The sequence below is a fragment of the Thamnophis sirtalis genome, unplaced genomic scaffold (assembly GCF_051295495.1).
Source record: "Thamnophis sirtalis isolate CommonGarterSnake01/CBP01778 unplaced genomic scaffold, rThaSir2_p1.2 scaffold_10, whole genome shotgun sequence".
In the NCBI taxonomy this organism is placed as follows: Eukaryota; Metazoa; Chordata; class Lepidosauria; order Squamata; family Natricidae; genus Thamnophis; species Thamnophis sirtalis.
The window spans coordinates 1039829-1063256 of record NW_028261390.1 but is presented as its reverse complement, the minus strand read 5'-3'; the positions used below and the strand labels follow the sequence as shown (position 1 = coordinate 1063256).

Below are 23428 nucleotides of genomic sequence, written 5' to 3'. Positions count from 1 at the left end.
CTCCCCGAGCGCTGATTGGCGGAGGCTCTGCCCTCGCCCCCCCTCCGTCTTCAAAGCGGCTGCGTCTCCCACGTGGCAGCCATGAGATGACGAGCCATTGGCCTTAGGCGGGCCCCGCCTCTGGTGGCCACTCGGGCGTTGATTGGATGAAGCCGCAAAGACCTCCGCCAATCAGAGAAGGGACTAAACCAAGACCTCGACGGGGGGAAAACGCGGTCCCGTCGCTGCTCGTCTCTTTGTCTTGGCCGAAAGGCTTTATCGATGTTCCCCCCACAAGAAATAGCTTGGCCCGACCGCAGCGCCGACACGTGGCTTGGACAGCAGTTTCCCCCTTGCGAGCCTCGTTGCAGCTGCGAGGCTTCCAGGCCTTTTGCCCTTGGATGGAAACCCAGCCAGGAAGAATTACAGTGCAAACATATCCCGGAAAATGGCCTCGGCGAGTGGAAAGGTTTACTCTTTGCAAAGCATTGGCTCAAACCATGGAGGAGCAGACAAAATTGATATTTTATTTTTTTCTATTAATTTTATATATATAAATTTTATTTATATGCCCCCCATAAAGCAACTCTGGGCAGCTTACAATTAAAATTGAATACAGTTGGCCCTCGACTTACAACTGTTCCGGACAATTCAAAGTTGCTAGGGCACTGAAAAATGTGATTTAGGACAGTTTTTCACACTTAATTTTTTTTTATTTATTGACATTTGTAGGCTGCCCTTTTCCCTGAGGGGACTCAGGGCGGCTCACATAAAATCAGGGAGGGGGAAATGCAAACAGTAACATAGACACATATAATAAAAACAGTAAGCAACTGTGCAAACAGCCCCTTGGTTGGGTGCTTGGCCATTGACTCACATTTCTAACGGGTCGCTGTGTCCCTGGGGTTGCGTGACCCCCTTTTGCGACCTTTTCAAAAGCAAAACCAAACCAGATTCACTTAACAACCATTTGACTAATTTAACATCTGCAGGGATTCACTTAACGAATAGAGTGAATGAGGTGGAAGGGACCTTGGAGGTCTTCTAGTCCAGCCCCCTGCCTGGGGCAAAACTCACTTAATGAATGTCTCACTTATCAACATACATTTTGGTGGTCGTAAGTTGGGGACTATCTGTAGTTTGTAGTTGCAAAAAAAAATCAGGTGTAAAGCTTGCTTGATCCACGGGGCCACCGTGGCTGCAGCCAAGTCATTAAACGGGACACCAATCAGCATTGATTGACAGTGCTCTCTGCTGACATCTGCTGGTAAAAATGATTTGGGTGCTTTCCCCCCCCCCCTTAGCGCATGCGTAAAAAATATTCGGCAGGGGCGGAGGCATACGCGCAATCTGCCCCCCAAAACGCCCTCCATTGGCCGCCGATATCCTCCTAGGTTCCCCGTCTTTTCCAATCAGTTCCCAGGCTTTACGCATGCGCCTTGCGGAAGACGGGTGGTGGTGGTGAAAATCGCGCTGTGCTGTTTACGCGGATCCCCCGTCCTGTAAAAGAAAAAACTTTCGCGCCTGCGCGATCGGCTGCCGACCACCATGGCGCATGCGTAGAAAGTTACGCGAGCGTCCGTGGTGTGGTGGGGTGCTGCAGTTGAGCCTCTGTGTGAACGCGGCTCTCCGTTTTCTCTCGCTTAGTTTCCGTGTCGGGTGAATTTAAGGGAGAATCCGAGTTGGTGTACAAGCGGGGACAGGCATCTGGTGTCCTTTGGTCGTGTGAATGCAGCAGGGGTGGGCGTGAGAGGGAAGGGAGCAGCTGAGAAGCGGAGACTGGCGACCCCTGGTGGGGCTTGGCTGCAAGTGCAGCTTCCGCAGCCTCGCTCAGAGGAAGAATGAGGGGGTTGGGCTAGATGACCCAGGAGGTCCCTTTCCAACCTCACCGTAGGATTTTAGGATTCTGCGTATGTTACAGGTGGCCCTCGACTTACAACCGTTCGTTTAATGACCAAAGTTACAACGGCACTGAAAACAATTATGTTTTTCACACTTACAATACAATGCAATAGCAGAGTTGGAAGGGACCTTGGAGGTCTTCTAGTCCACCCCCCTGCCTAGGCAGGAAACCAGACAAATGGCTATCCAACATCTTCTTAAAGACTTCCAGTGTTGGGGCATTCACAACTTCTGGAGGCAACTTCTGTTCCACTGATTAATTGTTCTAACTGTCAGGAAATTTCCTCCTCAGTTCTAAGTTGCTTCTCTCCTTAATGACCGTTGCATCCCCATCATTAAACTTTGGACGCTTGGCAACTGACTTGCGTTTAGGACGGTTGCAGGGTCCTGGAGGGGGGGTCGCGCGATCCCCTTTTGCGACCGCCTGACAAGGGGGAAGCGAGATTCACTTAACGACCCTATTGCTAACTTAACTGGAATGATTCGCTTAAAAACTGTGGCAACAAGGGAGCAAAACTCCCTTGGCAGCTGTCCTTGAGTTACAGCAGTTCGTTCAGTGACCATTCAAAGTTACGAAAGCACTGAAAAAAGGGACTTAGGACCGTTTTTCACACTTATGACCATTTCCGCATCCTGCGGTCACTGGATCAAAATTCAGGTGCTTGGCAACTGACTCATATTTATGACGGTCGCAGTGTCCTTGGGGGATCCCCTTTTGCGACCTTCTGACAAGCAAAGTTAATGGGGGGGAAGCCCAACTCACTTAACGACCGTTTGACTCACTTAACAATGGCAGTGATTCACTTAACTCTGGCAAGCAAGGTCAGAAAATGGATCAAAACCCACTTAGCAACCGCCTCGCTTAGCATTGGAACAAGTTGTGGCCGCTGTGTGTTGTTGGTCTCCCCCTGTACTGAAAGAACACAGAACCAGCACCTTCCGCTCGATGGAAGGAAGGTTTCGCCGTACGCAGTCCTCGAGTTACGCCCAAAGGATGGGGAAACCACAATTTCTGTTCCTAAACAAGGCGCTGAGTCGTGTCTGGTTTTATCGTCTCTTTCCGCTACAGTTCTCAAGCTAATCGCTGCGGTTGTTAAATGAAGCATGTGGTCACTAAGTGAATGGGGTTCCTTCATCTCTATGTTAGACCCAGAATGCATCTTATAGTCCAGTGTTTCTCAACCTTGGTGACTTGAAGTCTTGTGGACTTCAACTCCCAGAATCCCCCAGCCAGCTATGCTGGCTGGGGGATTCTGGGAGTTGAAGTCCACAAGACTTCAAGTCACCAAGGTTGAGAAACACTGTCCTATACAGTTAGTTCTTGACTTAAAACCACAACTGAGGCCAAGATTGATGTTGCTAAGTGAAACTTCTATTACGTTTCGTCCCGTTTTACGACTTTTCTTGCCACCGTTGCTAAGTGAAGCATTGCAGTTGCTAATTTAACAACGACACGGTCGCTAAGTGGCTTCTCCGTTGCTAGTCAGAAGGTTGCAGAAGGGGATCACGTGACCCTGCGACCGTCGTAAATATGAAGCAGTTGACAAATGTCTGAGTCTTGATCACCTGACCCCCATGGGGGATGCTTCAATGGTCGTAAGTGCGGGGAAAAAGTGCTCGCGAGTCCAATTTTTCAGCCCTGTCGTAACTTCAAATGGCCACTAAATGAATTGTTGTAAGTCAAGGACTACCTGTAGAGATAAACTGCTCTACGGTTGAATTTTGATTCCATACAACACAAATGTAACAAAGGCATCAGTAAAAAAAATATTGGGTTTCTGTCTGGATGGTCTCTTGTGACGAGCCGATAGACAGAGAAAGGAAGCAGTTGGCTTCCTCCCATATTTGGGGCATCCCAGGGGTTGTGACACTAAATACATACCTATTTCCCTGGCTCAGCTGATAAAGGAGGAGAACCTTGTGGCTTAGTGGTTAACACATCTGCCTAAGATGTAATACAGCCCAGGTTCGAATCCCAGTAAGGGTATGGCTAGCTGATGAGAGCTAAATAGCTTGAAATAGATCTATACTAGTCTCCCTTTATTTATTTATCAGCACAAATACAACACAAATGTAACAAAGGCAACAGTAAAATATTGGGTTTCTGTCTGGATGGTCTCTTGTGACGAGCCGATAGACAGATGATGGAAGCAGTAGGCTTCCTCCCATATTTGGGCATCCCAGGGATTGTGACACTAAATATATACCTATTTCCCTGGCTCAGCTGATAAAGGAGGAGAACCTTGTGGCTTAGTGGTTAACAGGACTTTGGAAAGCAGGTAACCAAACCACGTCAAAACCACGTTTTGGCTGCTGGCTAAATTGCTTTGGCCGTTGAAGGGACGTTCAACGGACTCTCTGAAAGCAGAGGCGGTCCCCAACTTACAACAGTTCATTTAGTAAACTGTTCAGATTTACCACGGCACTGAAAAGAGTGACTTATAACCATTTTCCACACTTACGACCCTTGCGAACCCCCCCACCAAGTCACGTGATCGAACTTCAGAAGCTCGGCAACTGACTCGTATTTATGACGGTCGCTGTGCCCCAGGAAGGTCGCGCGATGCCCTTCGGTGACCTTCAGGCGAGGAGAATCCGGGGGGAAGCCAGAGTCACATGGTTTCACTTAGCAACAGAGGTTTGGAGATCAGGTCTGGTCGTAAGTCAATGACCAGACTCTGGGTTGGAGGAGCAGAACAAGGGCGCCACCTGGTGGTCCGAATCGGCTCTGAAAGCAGCTCTGACTCCCCCCGAACCAGGTGTCTTCATCTGGCCGGACCCCGTCCCCGCCTCTGAGCTAGCCAGCTGGACGTGAGCGCCCGGCCACCGGGCCTTGGCACCTTGCCTGAGCGGGGAAAGCTAAAGAGATGCCAGGGGGTGCCGCCAGTCCCATGAGAGGGGTGGTGACCGAGGTGTCATCTTCCTGTCCCCTCCTCGGCTGTCACTCAAGTCCCCAAGAGAAGCACCCGGCCGGGAAGGGAGGGAGGCTGGAGGAATCCGGTGGGGGCTCGGATCTGGCTGGGAGGATGAAGGTCAGGGAGTCCTGGGTCCTTTGGGAATGAGGGCCTCCTCCGCCTTTCCCTTCCCCAACAGCCCAGCTGCTTAGCCAGGGGGTCTCGGTCTCACATCGAGCCCCTCTCGCTTCTGCCAGGTTCTCTCTCGCCCACCCGTGGGCAGAACGGCTGGGAGGGGAGCCCTGGGAGTGACCGCCCTCCCCCCAGGCAGCTGGAGGTCCGGATGCCCACGAGGCTCCCCATGGGAAGATGCAAGGGGGCAAGGGCCTGGCAGGACCCCCCGAAACCCCCCAAGAGGTAAGTGGCTGTGAGGACGGGACACCCTCTCCCCTCCTGGTTTCATTTCATTTCATTATTTTATTTTGTTTTTTATTATTTTATTTTGTTTTTTATTATTTTATTTTGTTTTTTATTATTTTATTATTTTATTTTGTTTTTTATTATTTTAGTTTTTATTATTTTATTTTGTTTTTTATTATTTTATTTTGTTTTTTATTATTTTAGTTTATTTTTTATTATTTGTTTTTATTTTAGTTTATTTTTATTATTTTAGTTTATTTTTTATTATTTTAGTTTATTTTTTATTATTTGTTTTTATTTTAGTTTATTTTTATTATTTTAGTTTATTTTTTATAATTTTAGTTTGTTTTTTATTATTTTAGGTTTTTTATTATTTTAGGTTTTTTATTATTTTAGTTTATTTTTTATTATTTTATTTTGTTTTTTATTATTTTGTTTTTTATTATTTTATTTTGTTTTTTATTATTTTATTTTGTTTTTTATTATTTTATTTTATTTTTTATTATTTTAGTTTTTATTATTTTATTTTGTTTTTTATTATTTTATTTTGTTTTTTATTATTTTATTTTATTTTTTATTATTTTATTTTATTTTTTATTATTTTATTTTATTTTTATTTTTTTATTTTATTTTACTTTATTTTAGGGGACGCGGTGGCTCAGTGGCTAAGATGCTGAGCTTGTCGATCAGAAAGGCAATTCAGCGGTTCGAATCCCTAGCGCCGCATAACAGAGTGAGCTCCCGTTACTTGTCCCAGCTTCTGCCAACCTAGCAGCTCGAAAGCACGTTAAAAATGCAAGTAGAGAAACAGGAACCACTTTGGTGGGAAGGGAAGAGCATTCTGTGCACCTTCGGGTGTTGAGTCATGCCGGCCACCTGACCACGGAGACGGGGTCTACCTCTGCAACCGTAGAGGGTCTCCTGCTTGAGCAGGGGATTGGACTAGATGAGGGGTCACCAACCTTTCGGACCTCAGGGACCACTAAGTTCATAATTTAAAACCCCGCAGACCACTAATATGAATTTTGAAAAAAGATAAAATAGTATTTAGTGCAATATAGAAAATGCAAATATATTTTTTGTGGACCACAAAAGACTAAACTTCCTGGGTTAGCTTCCATCCATTGTTTCTTGCCCTGATGCTTTGAAAAATAACTTGTCCCCCTCTTCTCTGTGGCAACCCCTCAAATCCTGGAAGAAGACGGCTCTCGTGTCCCCCCCAGTCTTTCTTTCCTCCAGATTGGCCAAACCCAAATCCTGCAACCACATTTGGTGTGTTTTAGTCTCCAGGCCTTTAATCATCCCAGTTACTCTTCTCTGCACTCTTTCCAGAGTTTCAACATTTGCTTTTTGTAGCCTGGGGACCAAAATTAATGAGCTTTCGTCCCCTCTCGAATGGTATGGTTGTTGTGTGTTTTTAAATTGTAGTACTGTTTTGTTTCGTGCTTTTTTCTTTTCCTTATTTGTACCCCCCCCCCCCTTGACTTGGATTGTGAGCCGCCCTGAGTCCCCTCCGGGGAAAAGGGCGGCATAGAAATGTAATCAATCAATCAATCAAAATTGCCGCAGTCCAGGTGTGGCCTTCCTAGGTTTTTTTTTTTACTAACACTATTTTCATCTCATTTTTAACATTTTCATTACATGGTTAACACTGAGTAAGCTTGCAAATGAACGTTTGCACGAGCATCCTGCTCCTTCAGGTGCAAAACCCGTGGCCAGAAGTTAAGGGAGGCGAGAGATCCAGGAGATGGGAAAGGAATTTAGCGCAAGAGTGCGGAGCGGTGAAAGAGCGAAGGGCATCTTTTGCATTCGGCCCAGCTGCTCCAGGTCTCTTGTTACTCGGCGTTTAGCAGGCTGCGAGAATTAACTCCATGCAGCTAATCCTCAGAGGTCACCCTGCCTCTTTCTCGGCTTTCTAACAGCCTTTCCCTCTCTCTGAGGGCACAGTGGTTAGGGTGCAGTACTGAAGGCCACTTCAGCTGACTGTTATCTGCAGTTCGGCGGTTCAAATCTCACCGGCTCAAGGTTGACTCAGCCTTCCATCCTTCCGAGGTGGGTGAAATGAGGACCCAGACTGTGGGGGTGATATGCTGACTCTGTAACCCGTTTAGAGAGGGCTGGAAGCCCTATGAAGCGGTATAAAAGCCTAACTGCTATTGCTAGATAGATAGATAGATTGATAGATAGATAGATAGATAGATAGATAGATAGATAGATAGATAGATAGATAGATAGATAGACAGACAGACAGACAGACAGACAGACGGACGGACGATAAACAGATGTAATGCATGGATGGATGATAGATAGATACATACATACATAGATAGATAGATGATAGATATAGATAGATAGATAAGAGCCGAGGTGGCGCAGTGGTTAAATGCAGCACTGCAGGCCACTTCAGCTGACTGTTATCTGCAGTTCAGCGGTTCTAATCTCACCGGCTCAGGGTTGACTCAGCCTTCCATCCTTCCGAGGTGGGTGAAATGAGGACCCGGACTGTGGGGGAGATATTCCGACTCTGTAAACCGCTTAGAGAGGGCTGAAAGCCCTATGAAGCGGTATATAAGTCTAACTGCTATTGCTATAGCTCTCCAGGGCTGAAAAAGAGCACTTCAGGGCAGGGGTGAAATTCAGTAGCTTCTGGCAGGTTCTGGAGAACCGGTAGTGGAAACTTTGAGTAGTTTGGAGAACCGGCAAAATGCCACCTCTGGCTGGCCCCGCCCCCATCTATTCTCTGCCTCCCGAGTCCCAGCTGATCGGGAGGGGGAAATGGGGATTTTGCAGTAACCTTCCCCTGCCACGCCCACCAAGCCACGCCCACAGAACCCGTAGTAAAAAAAAATTGAATCCCACCACCGATGGGTGCAATACCTGTTTAATTTGCAGAGGGTCCTCGACGTATGACCACAGTTCAACCCATAATTTCCATTGCTAAGTGAGACAGTTGTAAAGTCAGTTCTGAATATATAACTTTATTGTCACTTTGCATGTATTATAGCAATAGCAATAGCAGTTAGACTTATATACCGCTTCATAGGGTTTTCAGCCCTCTCTAAGCGGTTTACAGAGTCAGCATATATCGCCCCCAACAACAATCCGGGTCCTCATTTCACCCACCTCGGAAGGATGGAAGGCTGAGTCAACCCTGAGCCGGTGAGATTAGAACCGCCGAACTGCAGATAGCAGTCAGCTGAAGTGGCCTGCAGTGCTGCACCCTAACCACTGCGCCACCTCGGCTCTTGCTATTAAAATGAAATTTCGTTGTCTGTCGCCCTGAAAGGGTCACCACTCCAATATACACTACGTAAGCATAATATAAATATAACATTATACATGTACCCACCTATATGACACGGAGAAACAATACAGCCTTAGTTCGGGTGTATATATGGGCATTTGCCCCCTGTTACAACTTTTCTTGCCACAGTTGTTAAGCGAATCCTTCTTTTCTCTAAGGCCGGGTCTTCAAACCCAGCAACTTTTAAGACTTGTGGATTTCAACTCCCAGAACACAAGTCTTAAAAGTTTGGGGGAACCCCTGCTCTAAGGCTCTCCAAACCCAGCTCCTGCAACCGTTATATCCTCCATATTTTAACTCTCCGGGTCAAAGCACGTGAGGAAGGGCTGCAGGAACCGGGTCTGGCTTTGCACAATGGCTTAGAGCAGTGTTTCTCAACCTTGTCAACTTGAAGACGTCTGGACTTCAACTCCCAGAATTCCCCAGCCAGCGAATGCTGGCTGGGGAATTCTGGGAGTTGAAGTCCAGACGTCTTCAAGTTGACAAGGTTGAGAAACACTGGCTCAGAGTCCCGTGCGTGGATTGGGGAAAGCGACTGCGCAGGCGCTCCGCGCGCCCCGCCCCGCTCGTCTCGCGCTCTAGTGGGGGGGGCTGCCGCAGGAGGCGCATGCGCGGCGTCGCTCTCGGCCGGGGGCCGCTTCGTCTTTCTCCCCGCACGCGCGGCGCGCCTGCGCAGACGGCCCCAGCGGTGCTGAGGCGGCGTCGGTTCCTCGTGAGGCGGCCGGCGGCGGTGCTGCTGCTGCTGCGACTCGGGCGACGCGAGGCCTCGGCGGGCGGCCGGAGAAGGGGAGGCCGGGAGCAGAGAAGAGGTAGGCCCTGCGGTCTGTCCCCCGCCTCCCCACCCGCTCTCTCCTAGCCCGTCCCGGGCGAAGGGCGGCGGGGTCCCGAAGGCCGCAAAATGGCGGCGGCTGAGGGGTGGCGGGAGGCCTCCCTGGCAGGGCCGCCCGGCTCGCTTATGGGGTTCCCGGCGCCCTTCGGGTGCGGCTCCAGGCGCTGCAGGCCTCCCTCCGTTCCCCTGGGTGGCCTCTGCCGTTTCTTCTTACCCCCCTTATTTATTTTATTAGATTTATTTCCTCACATTTATTACATTCATTTTTTTACATTTTATTACTGTTATTTATTTATTACAGTTATTTATTTTAGTTGTTTATTACATTTATTTGTTACATTTTATTACTGTTATTTATTAGTTATTTAGTTATTTATTAGTTTAGTTATTAGTTGTTTATTACCCTTATTACATTTATTTGTTACATTTTATTACTGTTATTTATTAGTTATTTATTACATTTATTACATTTATTTGTTATATTTTATTAGTTATTTATTACATTTATTACATTTATTTGTTATATTTTATTACTGTTATTTATTAGTTATTTAGTTATTTATTAGTTATTTAGTTATTAGTTTGTTACCCCATTACATTTATTTGTTACATTTTATTACTGTTATTTAGTTATTTATTAGTTATTTATTAGTTGTTTATTACATTTATTTGTTACATTTTATTACTGTTATTTATTAGTTATTTATTAGTTATTTATTACATTTATTACATTTATTTGTTATATTTTATTACTGTTATTTATTAGTTATTTATTACATTTATTACATTTATTTGTTACATTTTATTACTGTTATTTATTAGTTATTTAGTTATTAGTTTATTATATTATTTATTGGTTACATTTTATTGTTATTTATTAGTTATTTATTACAGTTATTTAGTTATTAGTTTATTACATTTATCTTTTACATTTTATTATTTTTATACATTGTGTTTATTTATTTATTTATTTATTACCTTTATTATTGATTGAATTTATTTGCAGCCCATTTTCCTGTCAAAATGAGCCTTGGGACCCTGAGGGCAAAAGAGAGGACCTTTTCTTTTTCTTTTTCTTTTCTTTTCTTTTCTTTTTTTGAGAGGATGTCCTGGGTTGTACCATCTCTCCTCCCCCCTCCCCTCAAAAAAGCCTGCATGCATACACAATATGTTTACACCAGGCTTTGTGGTTGGGTCTGTTTGTGTGTGTGTGTGTGTGACTCTCAGAATTTGCTTTTGGGCAGATTGTGAGCAAGAGAAGTCTTGGTGAGAGGGAAGCTGCAGCAGGGTCCCCAATGGGGGTTTTTTGGAGTAAAAATGCAGATTCTTTTGCTTTTGGGGGGGGGGAAGGATTCCTCCACCCATGTAATTCTTAGGCTGTTCTCACACCAGGTGTATGTGTACACACACGCACAGCTGCCTTGTGGCTGATACTTTTTTATTTCCCCCCTTGCATTATGGTTCCTGTCCTGACCGCACTTTTTCCATCTTGTTTTGTACCCACATTTCAAAAAAAGCGCCCAAATCCACCAATACGAGGCCTTCCAGACTTGCTCCATCCCTGGAGGTTTTCAAGAAAAGATCGGACATTTGTCCAGGATGGTATAAAGACTCCTGCCTTGGGTAGGGGGTTGGACTAGAAGACCTCTAAGGTCCCTTTCAGTCCTATAATTCTATGAATGTACATTTTTCTTTCAGGCTCAATAACTGCATTAGGTTTCTTTCTGTCCGTCCATCAGCAAGGATCTGTCTTGCTGTCACAATTTCCTCCTGGGCTTTTTTTTTCTGGTGGTGGGTAGTCTGACAGGAAATTGCAGGTGATTTTTGAGCAAATGCCAGGAAAATAACTGAGCAATCCAAAGCAGCCTGTGGCTTGCTGGTTTTCAGTTAATAAGAGAGAATAACAGTTGGAAGAAACCTTAGTGGTCTTCTAGTCCAACCCCCTGTTCAAGCAGGAGACCCTATCATTTCAGACAAATGGTTGTCCAATCTCTTCTTAATCGGTCGCTTCAAATAGAAGGTGCAGAGACCATTATCATTGTACTTGCCACTTCTGCTTGGGGAATTAAAAATGGGGAGGGGGGGGGCTCTCTATTGTGTTTGTGCCTGACCTGACCAGTGGTCTTATTCTGATTCTGTAGCTAACAGCACACTAGTAACTGAGCCAGGACATATTTGGAGGTATGGCAATAGGATGCAGCATTCTGAGAATTCCACAAAGCTCGGTTAAGGTGTCAGAAGCAACACAAAGCCTTTTCTTTCCTCATTAGGTGGAACTTGCTAACCCATGGTTCATGGAGTTTCTGTGGAACCAGCTAAGAACCGATTCCAATTTGTTGTTTAAAGACTTATGTAAAGAAGACAACTAATATCTTTGAATCTGTATCAACCACACACCATTGAACATGTGATTCAATAGCCAATGTTTGTTTTCTTCCCCTTTTCTATTGCTTTTTAGTGAGCTGCTTATGAAATGCATCAAAGTTGCAGCATGTTTTTGCACAAGTCAATGTTCTGTACTTGTCTCTTATTTTTGGAGAATATTTATTTCGCAGAGCTGTATTGAAATCCAACAAACTCTTACTGAACACCTGACATTGCTGCCTGTTGCAGAAGGAAAGGGGGTGGGGGTGGAGGCAGGGAAAAGTTGGCTTGGCTTGTAAGAATGTAGATCCTGATACGGTTTGCAAATAGTTCTGAATGAAGCTCAGTTGCTTAAAAAAAAAAAACCCAGCTTGATAGCCAGAGCTGAATCCTATGAGCAACTGAACTGCATTTAGAGTGGATTACTCTAAATTGCTACCTATGCTGTTTTGTGGGGGTGGTGATGGGATGTGGGCTGAAAGGGGTTTGGAGCTCACAGAAGCTGAAATGATCTACTGTCAACCCCTTATAAGGAGTCGGGGCCTTGACTCCAGGTGCACAATCTTGGGAAAACACAACATTTGATTCAAAGACAGACCAAGACTTTGGCACAAATAGCCCAAGTCCTTCCAGATTTTTGTCCTGCTCCACATCCTTGCTGCATCCTTAAGGCAGCATGGAAGTCTCAAAATAGAGCTACCCGTATACCTCTGGGGCAAAATACCACGGTCATCTTGCAGTAATTGTATTGGTGTCAAACACCGAAGCTGACATTTAAGGCTCTGAATGTTTTGCAGTAGTAAGGTTATTTAAAGCACTGAATGCATCTGTACAAACCTTCCTGTGCTTTTGAGTGTTGAGCATTTAGACCAGAGGTGGGATGAGCCCAGACCTCTGGAACTGCTCCCCAAGTCTATGTGATTGTGGACCGAGGGTAAATGGTTTTTTTTCTTATTAGTCTTTTTTAATGTTATTATTTTGTGCTCAATGTGATCCCATTTTTTTTTCAAGTTGTAACCCAGTTGCTAACTCTGTTTCACACAACAAATGTTTGGTTTTTAATCATCTTGACAAGTGCAGTAAAACCTCAATTCTCTGGACCTCAGAGAAAATTTACTTTGAACTTAGGGTGAAAATCTGTTCTTTCCAAAGCAGACCAGACAAGAAACTGCCCAAAAGACCTCCGTAAACAGCCCAACCAAGGAATCTCTTAAGACCACCCCACCCCCACAGACAAGCAAGTCACCAGAAAATGAACTGACAGCAAACAAGTCAAGTAGGTTTTATTTGTCATTCCAACAATGTACAGTACAGTACACAGTGAAACGAAACAGCGTTTCCCCAGGACCAAGGTGCTACATCAGACAACATAGATGAAAAATAAAAAGCAGAACACAGAACTACATATAGCTCTAAATCTAAAAACTTAGAGAGAAAATACACAAGTTAAAAAATACACAAGCCAAATACACAAAAAAGGAAATACACAAGCTAAATACACAAAAAAGAAATACACAAGCTAAATACACAAGTATTTATGGTTCCAGTTTCTTTGCGTTGATGAGTCTGATGGCTTGTGGAAAGAAACTGTTACACAGCCTGTTTGTGCAGGCCCGAATGCTTCTGTACCTTTTTCCAGATGACAGGAAAGTAAAGAGCATGTATGAAGGGGGTGTGTGGTCAGCCACAATGTTTCTGGCTTTATGGATGCAGCGTGTGGTGTATATGTCCATGACAGAGGGAAGAACAACCCGGATGATCTTCTCTGCCGTCCTCACTATTCACTGTATGGTCTTGCGATCCAAAATGGTGCAATTCCCACCAGGTGGTGATGCAGCTGCTCAGGGTGCTCTCGATGGTCCCTCTGTAGAAGGTTGTGAGGATGTGTGGTGAAAGCTGTGCATTCCTCAGTTTCCTACGCAAGTAAAGGCGCTGCTGGGCCTTCCTTGTTATGGAACCGGTGTTGAGGGACCAGGTGAGATTCTCTGCCAGGTGAACACCAAGGAATTTGGTGCTCTCTACGATCTCCACGGAGGAGCCATTGAGGTTCAGCGGGAAGCAGTCGTGTTGTGTCCTCCTGAAGTCAACAACCATCTCTCTTGTTTCGTCTACATTCAGAGACAGGTTGTTGGCTTTACACCAGTTCGTTAACTTCTCTCTCTATGCTGTCTCATGTCCTTGCTGATAAGACCCACCATGGTCGTGTCATCAGCGAACTTTATGATGTGATTTGAGCTACACAGTCGTGTGTCAGCAGGGGACTGAGCACACAGCCCTGAGGGGCTCCAGTGCTCAGTATGATGGTGTTAGAAGTGTTGTTCATGATCCAGACAGTCTGAGGTCTTCCAGTCAAAAAGTCCAGGATCCAGTCACAGAGGGAGGTGTTCGGGCCCAACAGGGTCAGCTTCCCCATCAGGTGTTGAGGAATGACAGTGCACTCCTTACTAGCACTGATGATGTTACCTAGTTAGGGCAATGAAAAGCCTGCAAGAAAACAAGCTCAGAGAGCACCAAGGACCCCACATTTCAACCCTGAGCTACACATATTGTCCTTTATTGGCAGTCCAGATAGTCGACCTAATTTATGCAAGCTATGGACATTGATATAGAGGACAGATTAAATCAATTACGTGCATTCAGATTTCTTGAGCACCTCTTGCCCCAGTCTGTTAAATTGAGAGAGTACCTTGTACCCAGAGCATATATGATATATATTACATTATATTGTAATAGTGAAATAAACGGTTAGACAACAACAGTACCCCAGATAGTCTTCTAAAGAGCGGTGATCTGCTTAGCTGTGGCTTTTTGGAGAGAGCAGCAATTATGTTGCCTGCCTCCGTCTTGGCCATTTCAGGTTCACAAGAACCAGGGTTACTCTTGAGCCATTGGCCTCCAGCATAACTCTGGCTGAACTGGTGTCTTCAGTTTGGCTGCTGCCATAGGACTTTCAGGTGGAAGCGTAGCAGTGACTGTCCGGGGCTGATCAGAGAGTCCAGAAACCAGCGAACGAAAGGAAAGTGGTCCCCCAGTATGCTGGTGTCTTTTTTGCAGCATTATCTCAGAATGGAGGGGGGCGGAATTCTCCCCAGTACTGCTGAGCCATCAACCACTGTGGTGGTTGCTGGGGAGCAAAGCATGCCAGAATAGAAGGCGCATAAATGGGAACAAACCCTTTGCTTCCCTTCCTTGCTGTGTCCACTTTCAGTGTATTGCTGTATTTCCCCAGTTCAGTACAAAACACAGTACGACAAAAGGAAAGTAACTCTCACGAAATGTTTTCTTTTTCAGAATGCCCGCCAGGTAATTAATAACATGATTGAATGATAGTTCTGTGCTTACCGTTGCTTGAATACCGCTGCTGTCATGCCGAAAGGTTCAGTTGATGCTGCCTGCGTTGTTTAGTGCATATGTACTGAATTCTGTATGTATAATTTTCCAGTAAATGCAGAAGATTGAAAGTTCAATTATATGCACACTTTTGTATCACGATTTTTTTTTAATGAGATTGTAAAAAAATGTTCTATATATTCAGAAAGAATATAATAAACTAACCAAAGTTGCAACACTTGAAACCTTTTGTTCAATTGAATTGAATATGAAGACTTTTAGGCTGTATTAGCTGGTTTATTTATTATATGTCTCCCATCTTAAGCGACTCTGGGTGGCTGCAATGTCTCCTATTTGGTTTGGCTTAACTAGTCATGTGAATTCAACCCCTGGGCTTTAGCCCACAAATTTTGTTTCTGTGATGTGTGAACCCAGCTTTAGACTTTTAAGTACGTAGTGCAGAAGTAAACAAATCAGGAATTGCTGAAAGCAACCACTTTGCCGAATGAATAATTTTTTTTGAAGGAAACAAAGTTTCCCAACAATATGCTTAAAAGCAGTAAAACCGCTTTAAAAAGTAGATTAAAAAATAAATAATTAACTTTTGTGTGTTTTAACTTTCAGCTTTATGGTGTTCTTGGAAAATGTTGCACCTCTTGTGAATTCTCTGAACCTTGCCATTGTCAGCCCCTTTCTGTTGGGCCTGCCTCCTTTACTGTTGGCTCAGATTAAGACCCAGTTGGCTCTTCATCAGTCGAACTCACTTGCTTCCAACTATTCTGTAGCCTCCTCTCCTTTGTTAAATGAGGCCTTCCTGAAACTAGCCATGTTTAACCCTAGAGGAAACATGCCGCCAAGGCCGAGGGGACCTATGATGCCTGATCCAATCCCGCGTGGGCCTTTTCACAGGCCGGGACCTGGACCAGGTGGTCTTCAGAGGCAGCTCCCACCTAATTCTGATGGAATGCAGAACCAAAGGTTCATGGGATCAGAAATGAGGGCAGGATTTCCAAGGCCAAACGTTCAGGGGCCTCCACACAGAATGGATGCAAGGCAAGCGGGAGAGAGAATGACCATGGAGCAGCAGCACCACCAACCGCACCACCAGCAGCAGCACCACCAACTGCACCAACAGCAGCAGCACCACCAACCACAACAGCACCACCAACAGCAGCAGCAGCACCACCAACCACCACAACAGCACCAACAGCAGCAGCAGCAGCAGCAGCAGCAAAAGATGGAAGGATGCGGTTCTCGTTGGGACAATCCGTTTCCCATTGGAAATAATAGCCAGAGTCAGCCCATCCCGGGAAGGATGACAGACTATCCCCCAACTGTTCAAAGCCGCTATACCAACGAGAGCGCCTCAAGTATCTTGGCAAGCTTCGGATTGTCCAACGAAGACCTGGAAGAGCTTAGTCGTTATCCAGACGATCAGCTGACCCCCGAAAACATGCCTGTGATTTTAAGGGACATCCGCATGAGGAAAATGGGTAATCAGGGGCCAAGCTTGTCTCATCAGAGCAGCGAGGAGAACTTCCGCAGTGAGGATGGCCGCAGCTCCATGGTCAAGGGCAAAGTCATCGACTACGGGCACGAGAGCAAGTACAGATACGATGAAGGTCCCCTGGAGGTGAAGGTCTATGGGGCTGAGAGCACCCCTAAGGACACCCTGAAAGGGTTCCAGACCCAGCAGACTCCGCCAGCCGGCATAACCAGCAAACAGATGAATGCCGTTGAAGAATTAATCCGCCAGATGGGATTCCAAAGAAGCACACCGAACTCCCCCTCTTTTTTCCCCATGGACTCGCCTAACAAGATGTCTGGGTTGTGCACCCCTTCCACAGGAACTGGGGTAGCCCCGGCAGCCCAGGCCATCATGCCGACTGTGGCACCACCGCCTCTACCTCGGCCTGCAGCCCCACCTGTCCGGCAAGCTTTGCCTCCCCCGCCGGTAGCTCGGCCCATGATGTCACCTATGAACCAGGCGCCGCCAACTTCTCACCCTCCTCCTTTTGCACCTGAAATGGTTGGCGGTGTCAACCGCCGTGGGAGGGTTCATGAGGAATCCAGACCGAGCCCCAGTGCTCCCCCCGAACCTAACCCCCCTGCTCAGAAACCTTTCCGGAAGGAGATGGAAGGGCCTATAAAGTCTCCATTTGGGGTCGTGAAGGCCTCTTGGCTCCCGGTTTTTCCCAAGATGGATGCCCAGAAAATGAAGAGGCTGCCAACTCCGTCAATGATGAATGATTATTATGCTGCGTCTCCGAGAATATTTCCACATATGTGTTCTCTATGTAATGTAGAATGTAGACATTTGAAGGTGAGTCAACTCCCCCCCCCCTCGGTCAGATTACATAATTTGTACAGAACATATTATCTCTCTGTTGGAGGTCAGTTTAGGGATATTTATACAAGTATGCATTATATTCATTTTAAAATGTCTGGAAGTTAGGACGAGTATCTGATTCTAATGTCTTTCAATTACTGTCTGTTCCTAAAGAAGAGCGGCAGCAATAGTTAGATATTTAACTAGCTTTGTCCAAACTGTTGGATTGCATACTCCCCCCCCCCTTTGTCTTATTCAGCACACTACCCCATTTAAGCCATACAAGGTTTAAATACAAAATGCTACTTCCCAGGCTAATGCCTAGACTTCTATTTAAAGAGCATAAACTTGGAGATCTTGATTTGAGAGGATGGCAGCTGAAATCCTAACACATTTTAGATTGTCTGGAGAATGACGCCTTAGAGCTCACTTGTTTTAGCAATTTGAAGATTTACTCCACCAGGTTAAATCCTGAGCATCTTGGTCACACCTGGAATCTGTTCAGATTTGGCGGGTCTTGAGCTGTCTATTTTCTGATTTCAGTAATTTTGCATACGCTTCTAAAATGTTCTGGACCAATCTCGGAGACTTTTTAGTACAGCAGTGACACACTGATCCCAATGTGTACATAAATGTTATCTTCCTATGTTTGTCTGTCTACTGTGTTGGTTCTTCGTTAAGCAAATTATTTTAATGTGCCCAACAATCCTGGTATGAAAATCTGTGGTAGGTGCACATACCAAACACTGTGTAGGGTTCCGGAAATCCCACGCCATTGAAAAAGAATAAAAAAGCTGGAGGATATGTAAAAGAAGGAGGGTTGAGACACATGGACCTCTGTAGCTTAGGAAAATGGCAGTTGGGGTTAAAGTTTTTAACATTTAGCTATAAATCTTAACACATAATAGTAAAATATCATTCCACAAGGCCCTCCGGCATAGCTACATTAAAAAAAAAAACACACTATTAAGGCTCAATATTTTTCATTGCTTGGCAGTTCAAGGGGTGGATAAAACAGGAACTAAAGAGAATGTATTTTTGGCACATGACCATAATAAAATAGAATGTAATAGTGCCGTTTCTTTAGACAAAACAGGACAAATCCAAGCTTAGTTCTAGTTTTTCTTTCTAAATTTGTGTTTTCAGCCTCTTAATAATAGCCAAAGCACCCAGACTTACATACCGTTTTACGGTGCTTTACAGCCTCCTCTAAGCACTTTACAGAGTCAGCATCTTGTCCCCCCAACAATCTGGGTCCTTGTTTTACTGACCTTGGAAGGATGAGTCAAATAATTCTTAAAAAACATTTGATAGACATAGTCACTAGTTCTTATTTTGTCTTTAATTTGTACATGCAGCATATAAAGTTGAGTATCTCGGCAGCCTAGGATGGTCGTTTTCATCAGCCAGAGTGCCAGATGCACTCTTAACATGTTAAATGTTATCAGATATTCAAATCCTAAACTCTACATACATTGAAGTACAATGTATTTTATAGTGTCGGGCTGGGCTCAGATAATCTGAAGTAAATCGACTGGGTTTAGTGGCTTAATAATGTGCTTACATTTGTCAGTGAGGTTCAGGGTTAGTGCTCAATTCTTCCACAAGCATGGATTTTACAAAACAGACCCCACTGCTAATCCAAAAGTACAAAGCTTTCAAAATCTTTGGGAATAAACCAGGTGCAAATCTAATGTAGGTTTCTTTGGAGCTCATTGAGTTGGGAATATGTCAGCTTTGAGTGTGAAAGTGGCTTGTTGTTCTTGTTGGTCTTAAACACAGCTAGTAGAGCCCGAGTTCCTTTCTACATGTTTTGTTTGGTCTCTGTGCCAAAATGGCAATATGAATTTACCGGTTTTATTTTGGCTCTCCCACATTCAGGTAGAAGCTGCTGCTTATTTTAAGAGGGCATCATATGTCTCGTTTATTTAAAAGAGGTAGCCTGCAAAGCATGTTTTTGAGGCTTTCTTTTTTTAAAAGAAATGATGCTCATAATAAACGCCATTTGGGTAGGAGATGCCACTTGAAATGGGATGTCCTTTCTGGGATGTGATCCCAGAAAGGAAATGCCATAGTTCTGGGGAAATCAGAAAGGAGGACTTTGTCTGGAGGTTTGTGACACAAAATCTTGTGATTTGGATGAATTGATAATAATTGGTTATAGTCAGGATGGAACTTGGAAACTAATGTTTCCTGGGCGCTTCACAGATCAAGATAGGGTGCTCCTAGTAGCCCAAAAGACATCGGTTTGTTCGAAATAACCACATTTCCCCCACTTTTCCAGTCATCCTGTAGTTCTGTTCCAGCTGTGAAGCCCCAGGCATTGCTGCTGCTATCCAGAGGACCAGAATTCATTCTGAGGACAGCAGTGCCTGTTCTCCCTCCCCCTCTCCTCTCTTCCCCCCCTCCCTCTGGCAATTGCAGCGTTTCTATTAATACATTGATTTCTTTTCAGCCTGCATAAAATTGCAGGTTATGCATTTGTCAAACCACCAGGGCGCTTTCCTCTGCAGCATGTGGTTGAGTTGTGGTATGCTTGGCAGGCTGAAACCAGCAGGGAATGCCAAGGCGGATAGGATGGGTTTTCCAACATGGGTATCTTTGCCTCCCCACCTTCTCAGAAGAAATGAGAATTCCTGAATCTTGGAGAAACTACTGAGCATGAGTCGCAGGGTTCCTTTGAAGATAATTGGTGGAGGGGGGTGAACAGATCTATTCATTGTATCTTCTTGGAACGAAGGTGGGGTGTAAAGGTATTAATTGGCGATTTCCCCAGTCCATCGTTTAATCCTGACTCCTGGCTGCTTGTTCTCTATAGGATTGGCTTCAGCATCAGAATTCTTCCACACACCTTGAAAGCTGCCGCCAGCTACGCCAACAGTAAGAGCTTTTATTTGATTTCTCTAAATTGTGGGTGCCCTGGGCCCCCATCTTTTTTAACACGAACACTTCAGTTAATACGTGAATTAAGCAAACTATAATTTATATAGTGAAGCTTTTATATCATTGCTCCTGCTCTATTTTTGAATGAAATCCATCGGAACATTTGCAGCATTATCTGGCTTGTTTCATTCTTTGGGCAGTTGTGCCACGTGATCAATGGGACATTATGACCCCAAGCAAGGAGGATTCCTCTGTAGTGGGGCCTCCAGCCTTGGCAACTTTAAGACTTGTGGATTTCAACTCCCAGAGTTCCTCAGCCAGCAGAGCTGGGAGTTGAAGTCCACAAGTCTTAAAGTTGCCAAGGTTGGACACCCCTGCTCTGCAGTGTTTGGGATAATTCATGGCCATAGAAAGATGGGAGAAATCAAAACAGGATTTTCACATACTAAGTGTAGCCAACATGTAAATCAGCCGGGGGTTCACGGACAGGCCAGATGCTTATGTCAGTAGAAAAGTATTGTGAAGTTAAATCAAACCTTGCAAAATGTGGATGTATGGGGTTTGCCAAAATACTGACCTGTAACTGTCAGACCAGTAAATAAGAATGAGTTCAAATTCTGAACCTAGCATTGAACAGTTGTATAGGATCTGGGTAAATAGTTAGGAACAGCAGTTGCAGCTTTCTGAAGCTCAGCATGCATGCATGCAGCGAGAACATTGTAGGAAACACAGCTAGGCAAAGGGGGGAAATGGGGACAAGGTAATACATTTTGAAAACAATGTTGAAGCTTCCAGGATTCTTGTATTAATAGTTTTTTGCTTTTTTTTTTTTTTTTTTGAAATAGATATCCTGACTGGAATCCAGAATCCCATTCATCAGCAAAAAGGTAGCTTACGTGATGTTTTCTTGGGATGTGATAGTGTTTGTTTATTTGTTTGGAAAATTTACATTTGCCGTCCACTCACAGGGTTAGGGTTTCCACCCTCCCCAGGCTCCTAGAAAGCCTCTGGAGCCTGGGGAGGGCAAAAAAACTGCACCAAAAGCAGGGGAGGGGGCACACATAGAATTATGGGTGTGACATCCCTGCGCGCGACCCTCCCTACACTTCCCCCACTTTTGGCATGGGAGCCAAAAAAGGTTCGCCATCACGGGTATAGGGTTTCCTGCCTGAGCAGAGGGTTGGACTAGAAGACCTCCAAGGTCCTTGTGTTTTGTTATTCAACACTGACATAATTTAAAGTGGTCGTTGAATGGATAGGTGTTAAGTGAGGACTCCCTGTATTAGGGTAGCTTCAGGTTAAACTAGAACCATCAGGTGATGCATATCTTTCTTTGTCCACAGGCGAGAGGGCGACAGAAATGAGGACAGCACACCCAGGCGGCGTTCTGCCAGCATTAGTCCCAGGCGTTCGAGACGCTCCAGTTCTGGGCATGCCAGACGACGGACTCGGTCCCGATCCAGGAGTCCCAGGCACCGGTCAATCAGGCAAAGGAGTCGAAGTCCACGGCCGCAGCCTAATTTCAGACACAGGTCAAGGTCTCCGTGGCGACCTTATAACCCCATTTCGACGTTCCGAAGGTCTTCCAGCAGAGAGAGGGCGTCCAGACGATATATTCGATCTCCAGGTAAGCTGGTGGTTTATAGAGGCTTCCTTGCCTCCAGCCAGTCAGATGTCTCCCCTTTTGAATTGGACCAGAGGCTGGACTAAATCTTAAGAGGTTTAGGGACACTCGCTGGGAGTCATTTTCACTGCAGACGTTTAGAGCATTCATTTAAAAAAAAAACAAATCAGTTTGCATACTAAAACAGGGTGCCAACTTTTAAAAGGACTCTGGCCGAGGCATTTTTGTTTTCCTTTCTCAGCTGCCACAGAGTTGGGGAAGAGAGGAGATTTGGAATGCTATTCTACGATGTGCTAGACACAACACAGGCAGAGAGGCTGGTAGAGCCAAGGTCATCTCAACAAGTGCTGAGCAAGAAAGGAGGGGAGTGCCTGAAGACCCAGCCAATTACCCAGCAATGCGATCTGTGATCCTTGGGGGCAGGGAATCTCTTACTTTTTTAATTATGCTCAACCACGGGAAATATTTAGGAGTCACTTTTTTTTTTATTGAAAATTTTAGGGAAAAAAAACTTTGACAAATGTTTTCCTCCCCCCCCCCCTGCCCTCCCGACCCAAACTCCGCCACCCCCCCAACCTCCCCCCCCCCCACTTCCCAGAACCAATACAGGGTATAAATCTTTAACAAAGATATTCTAAGATAAACTTAAAAAAGAAAAGTTAGTATCATCTTTCATTTGAACTTTAACTCCTCTTTGCTAGGCTAACTCTAAACAGATTATATCATTCCTTGTTTCTTCAGCCATAAACTATCTGGAATTTCTTAGTCCCATATTTATTTTGAGTATAGTCAATCCATTGTCTCCACTCCAGTTTCTATCTCTCATTTGAGTGGTCCTTGAGATATGCTGATATTTTAGCCATCTCTGCTAGGTTTGTTACTTTTAATGTCCATTCTTGAATAGTAGGCAAATCTTCCTTCTTCCAGTCTTGCGCCACCAGCAGTTATTAAATGCAAAATCAAGTTAGTCTCTACCACTGTAAAGTCAGTAATTATATCTAACAGGAATAACTGAGGGGTAAACTTTATCCTTTTTTTAAAAAACATTTTGCATAATCCACCATATTTTTATCCAAAATGCTTTAACCTTTTTACAAGTCTACCATATATGGTAATATGTAGCATCAACACAGTCGCATCTCCAGCATTTAGGTTGTAAATTCGGATACATGCAAGCCAGTTTTTTAGGATCTAAATGCCATCTATAAAACATCTTATAAAAGTTCCCTCTCAGATTTTGGGCTTGCATTATTTTTAGTTTTATTCTCGGGTTCTTCCTTGCCCAAACAAATATGTTAATGCCCTTCTGCCATTCTAGCAGATTTAGGTCTTTTTTAAGTATTGGTATCATTTGAAAAAGAAATAAAAATTTAGGCAAAACGTTCATTTTCACTGCTGCTATTCTTCCCAACAAGGATAATTGTAATTTTTTCCCAATTTTTCATCTCTGTCTGTATGCTACACCATAGTGGCTCATAATTATACTTATATAGTTTCCCATTTGAGGTTGAGATGTAGATTCCTAGATATTTAACCTTTTTAACTATTTCACATCCTGTCATTCCTTCTA

At 44.6% G+C, this 23428-nt stretch overlaps 1 protein-coding gene across 1 annotated transcript in view; it reads left to right on the top strand.

Annotated features, from left to right (window-relative positions):
- Window positions 1–9171: 9171 nt before the first annotated feature.
- The window catches only part of ZNF638 (zinc finger protein 638), a 45808-nt gene continuing 31551 nt past the window's right edge, over window positions 9172–23428 (top strand). The window contains exons 1-5 of the mRNA XM_087723885.1: window positions 9172–9308; window positions 15647–17345; window positions 20170–20231; window positions 21080–21121; window positions 21578–21861. Coding sequence (XP_087580011.1) covers window positions 15651–17345; window positions 20170–20231; window positions 21080–21121; window positions 21578–21861 — 2083 coding nt within the window. The 5' untranslated portion in view covers window positions 9172–9308; window positions 15647–15650. The remainder of the gene's footprint in view (window positions 9309–15646; window positions 17346–20169; window positions 20232–21079; window positions 21122–21577; window positions 21862–23428) is intronic.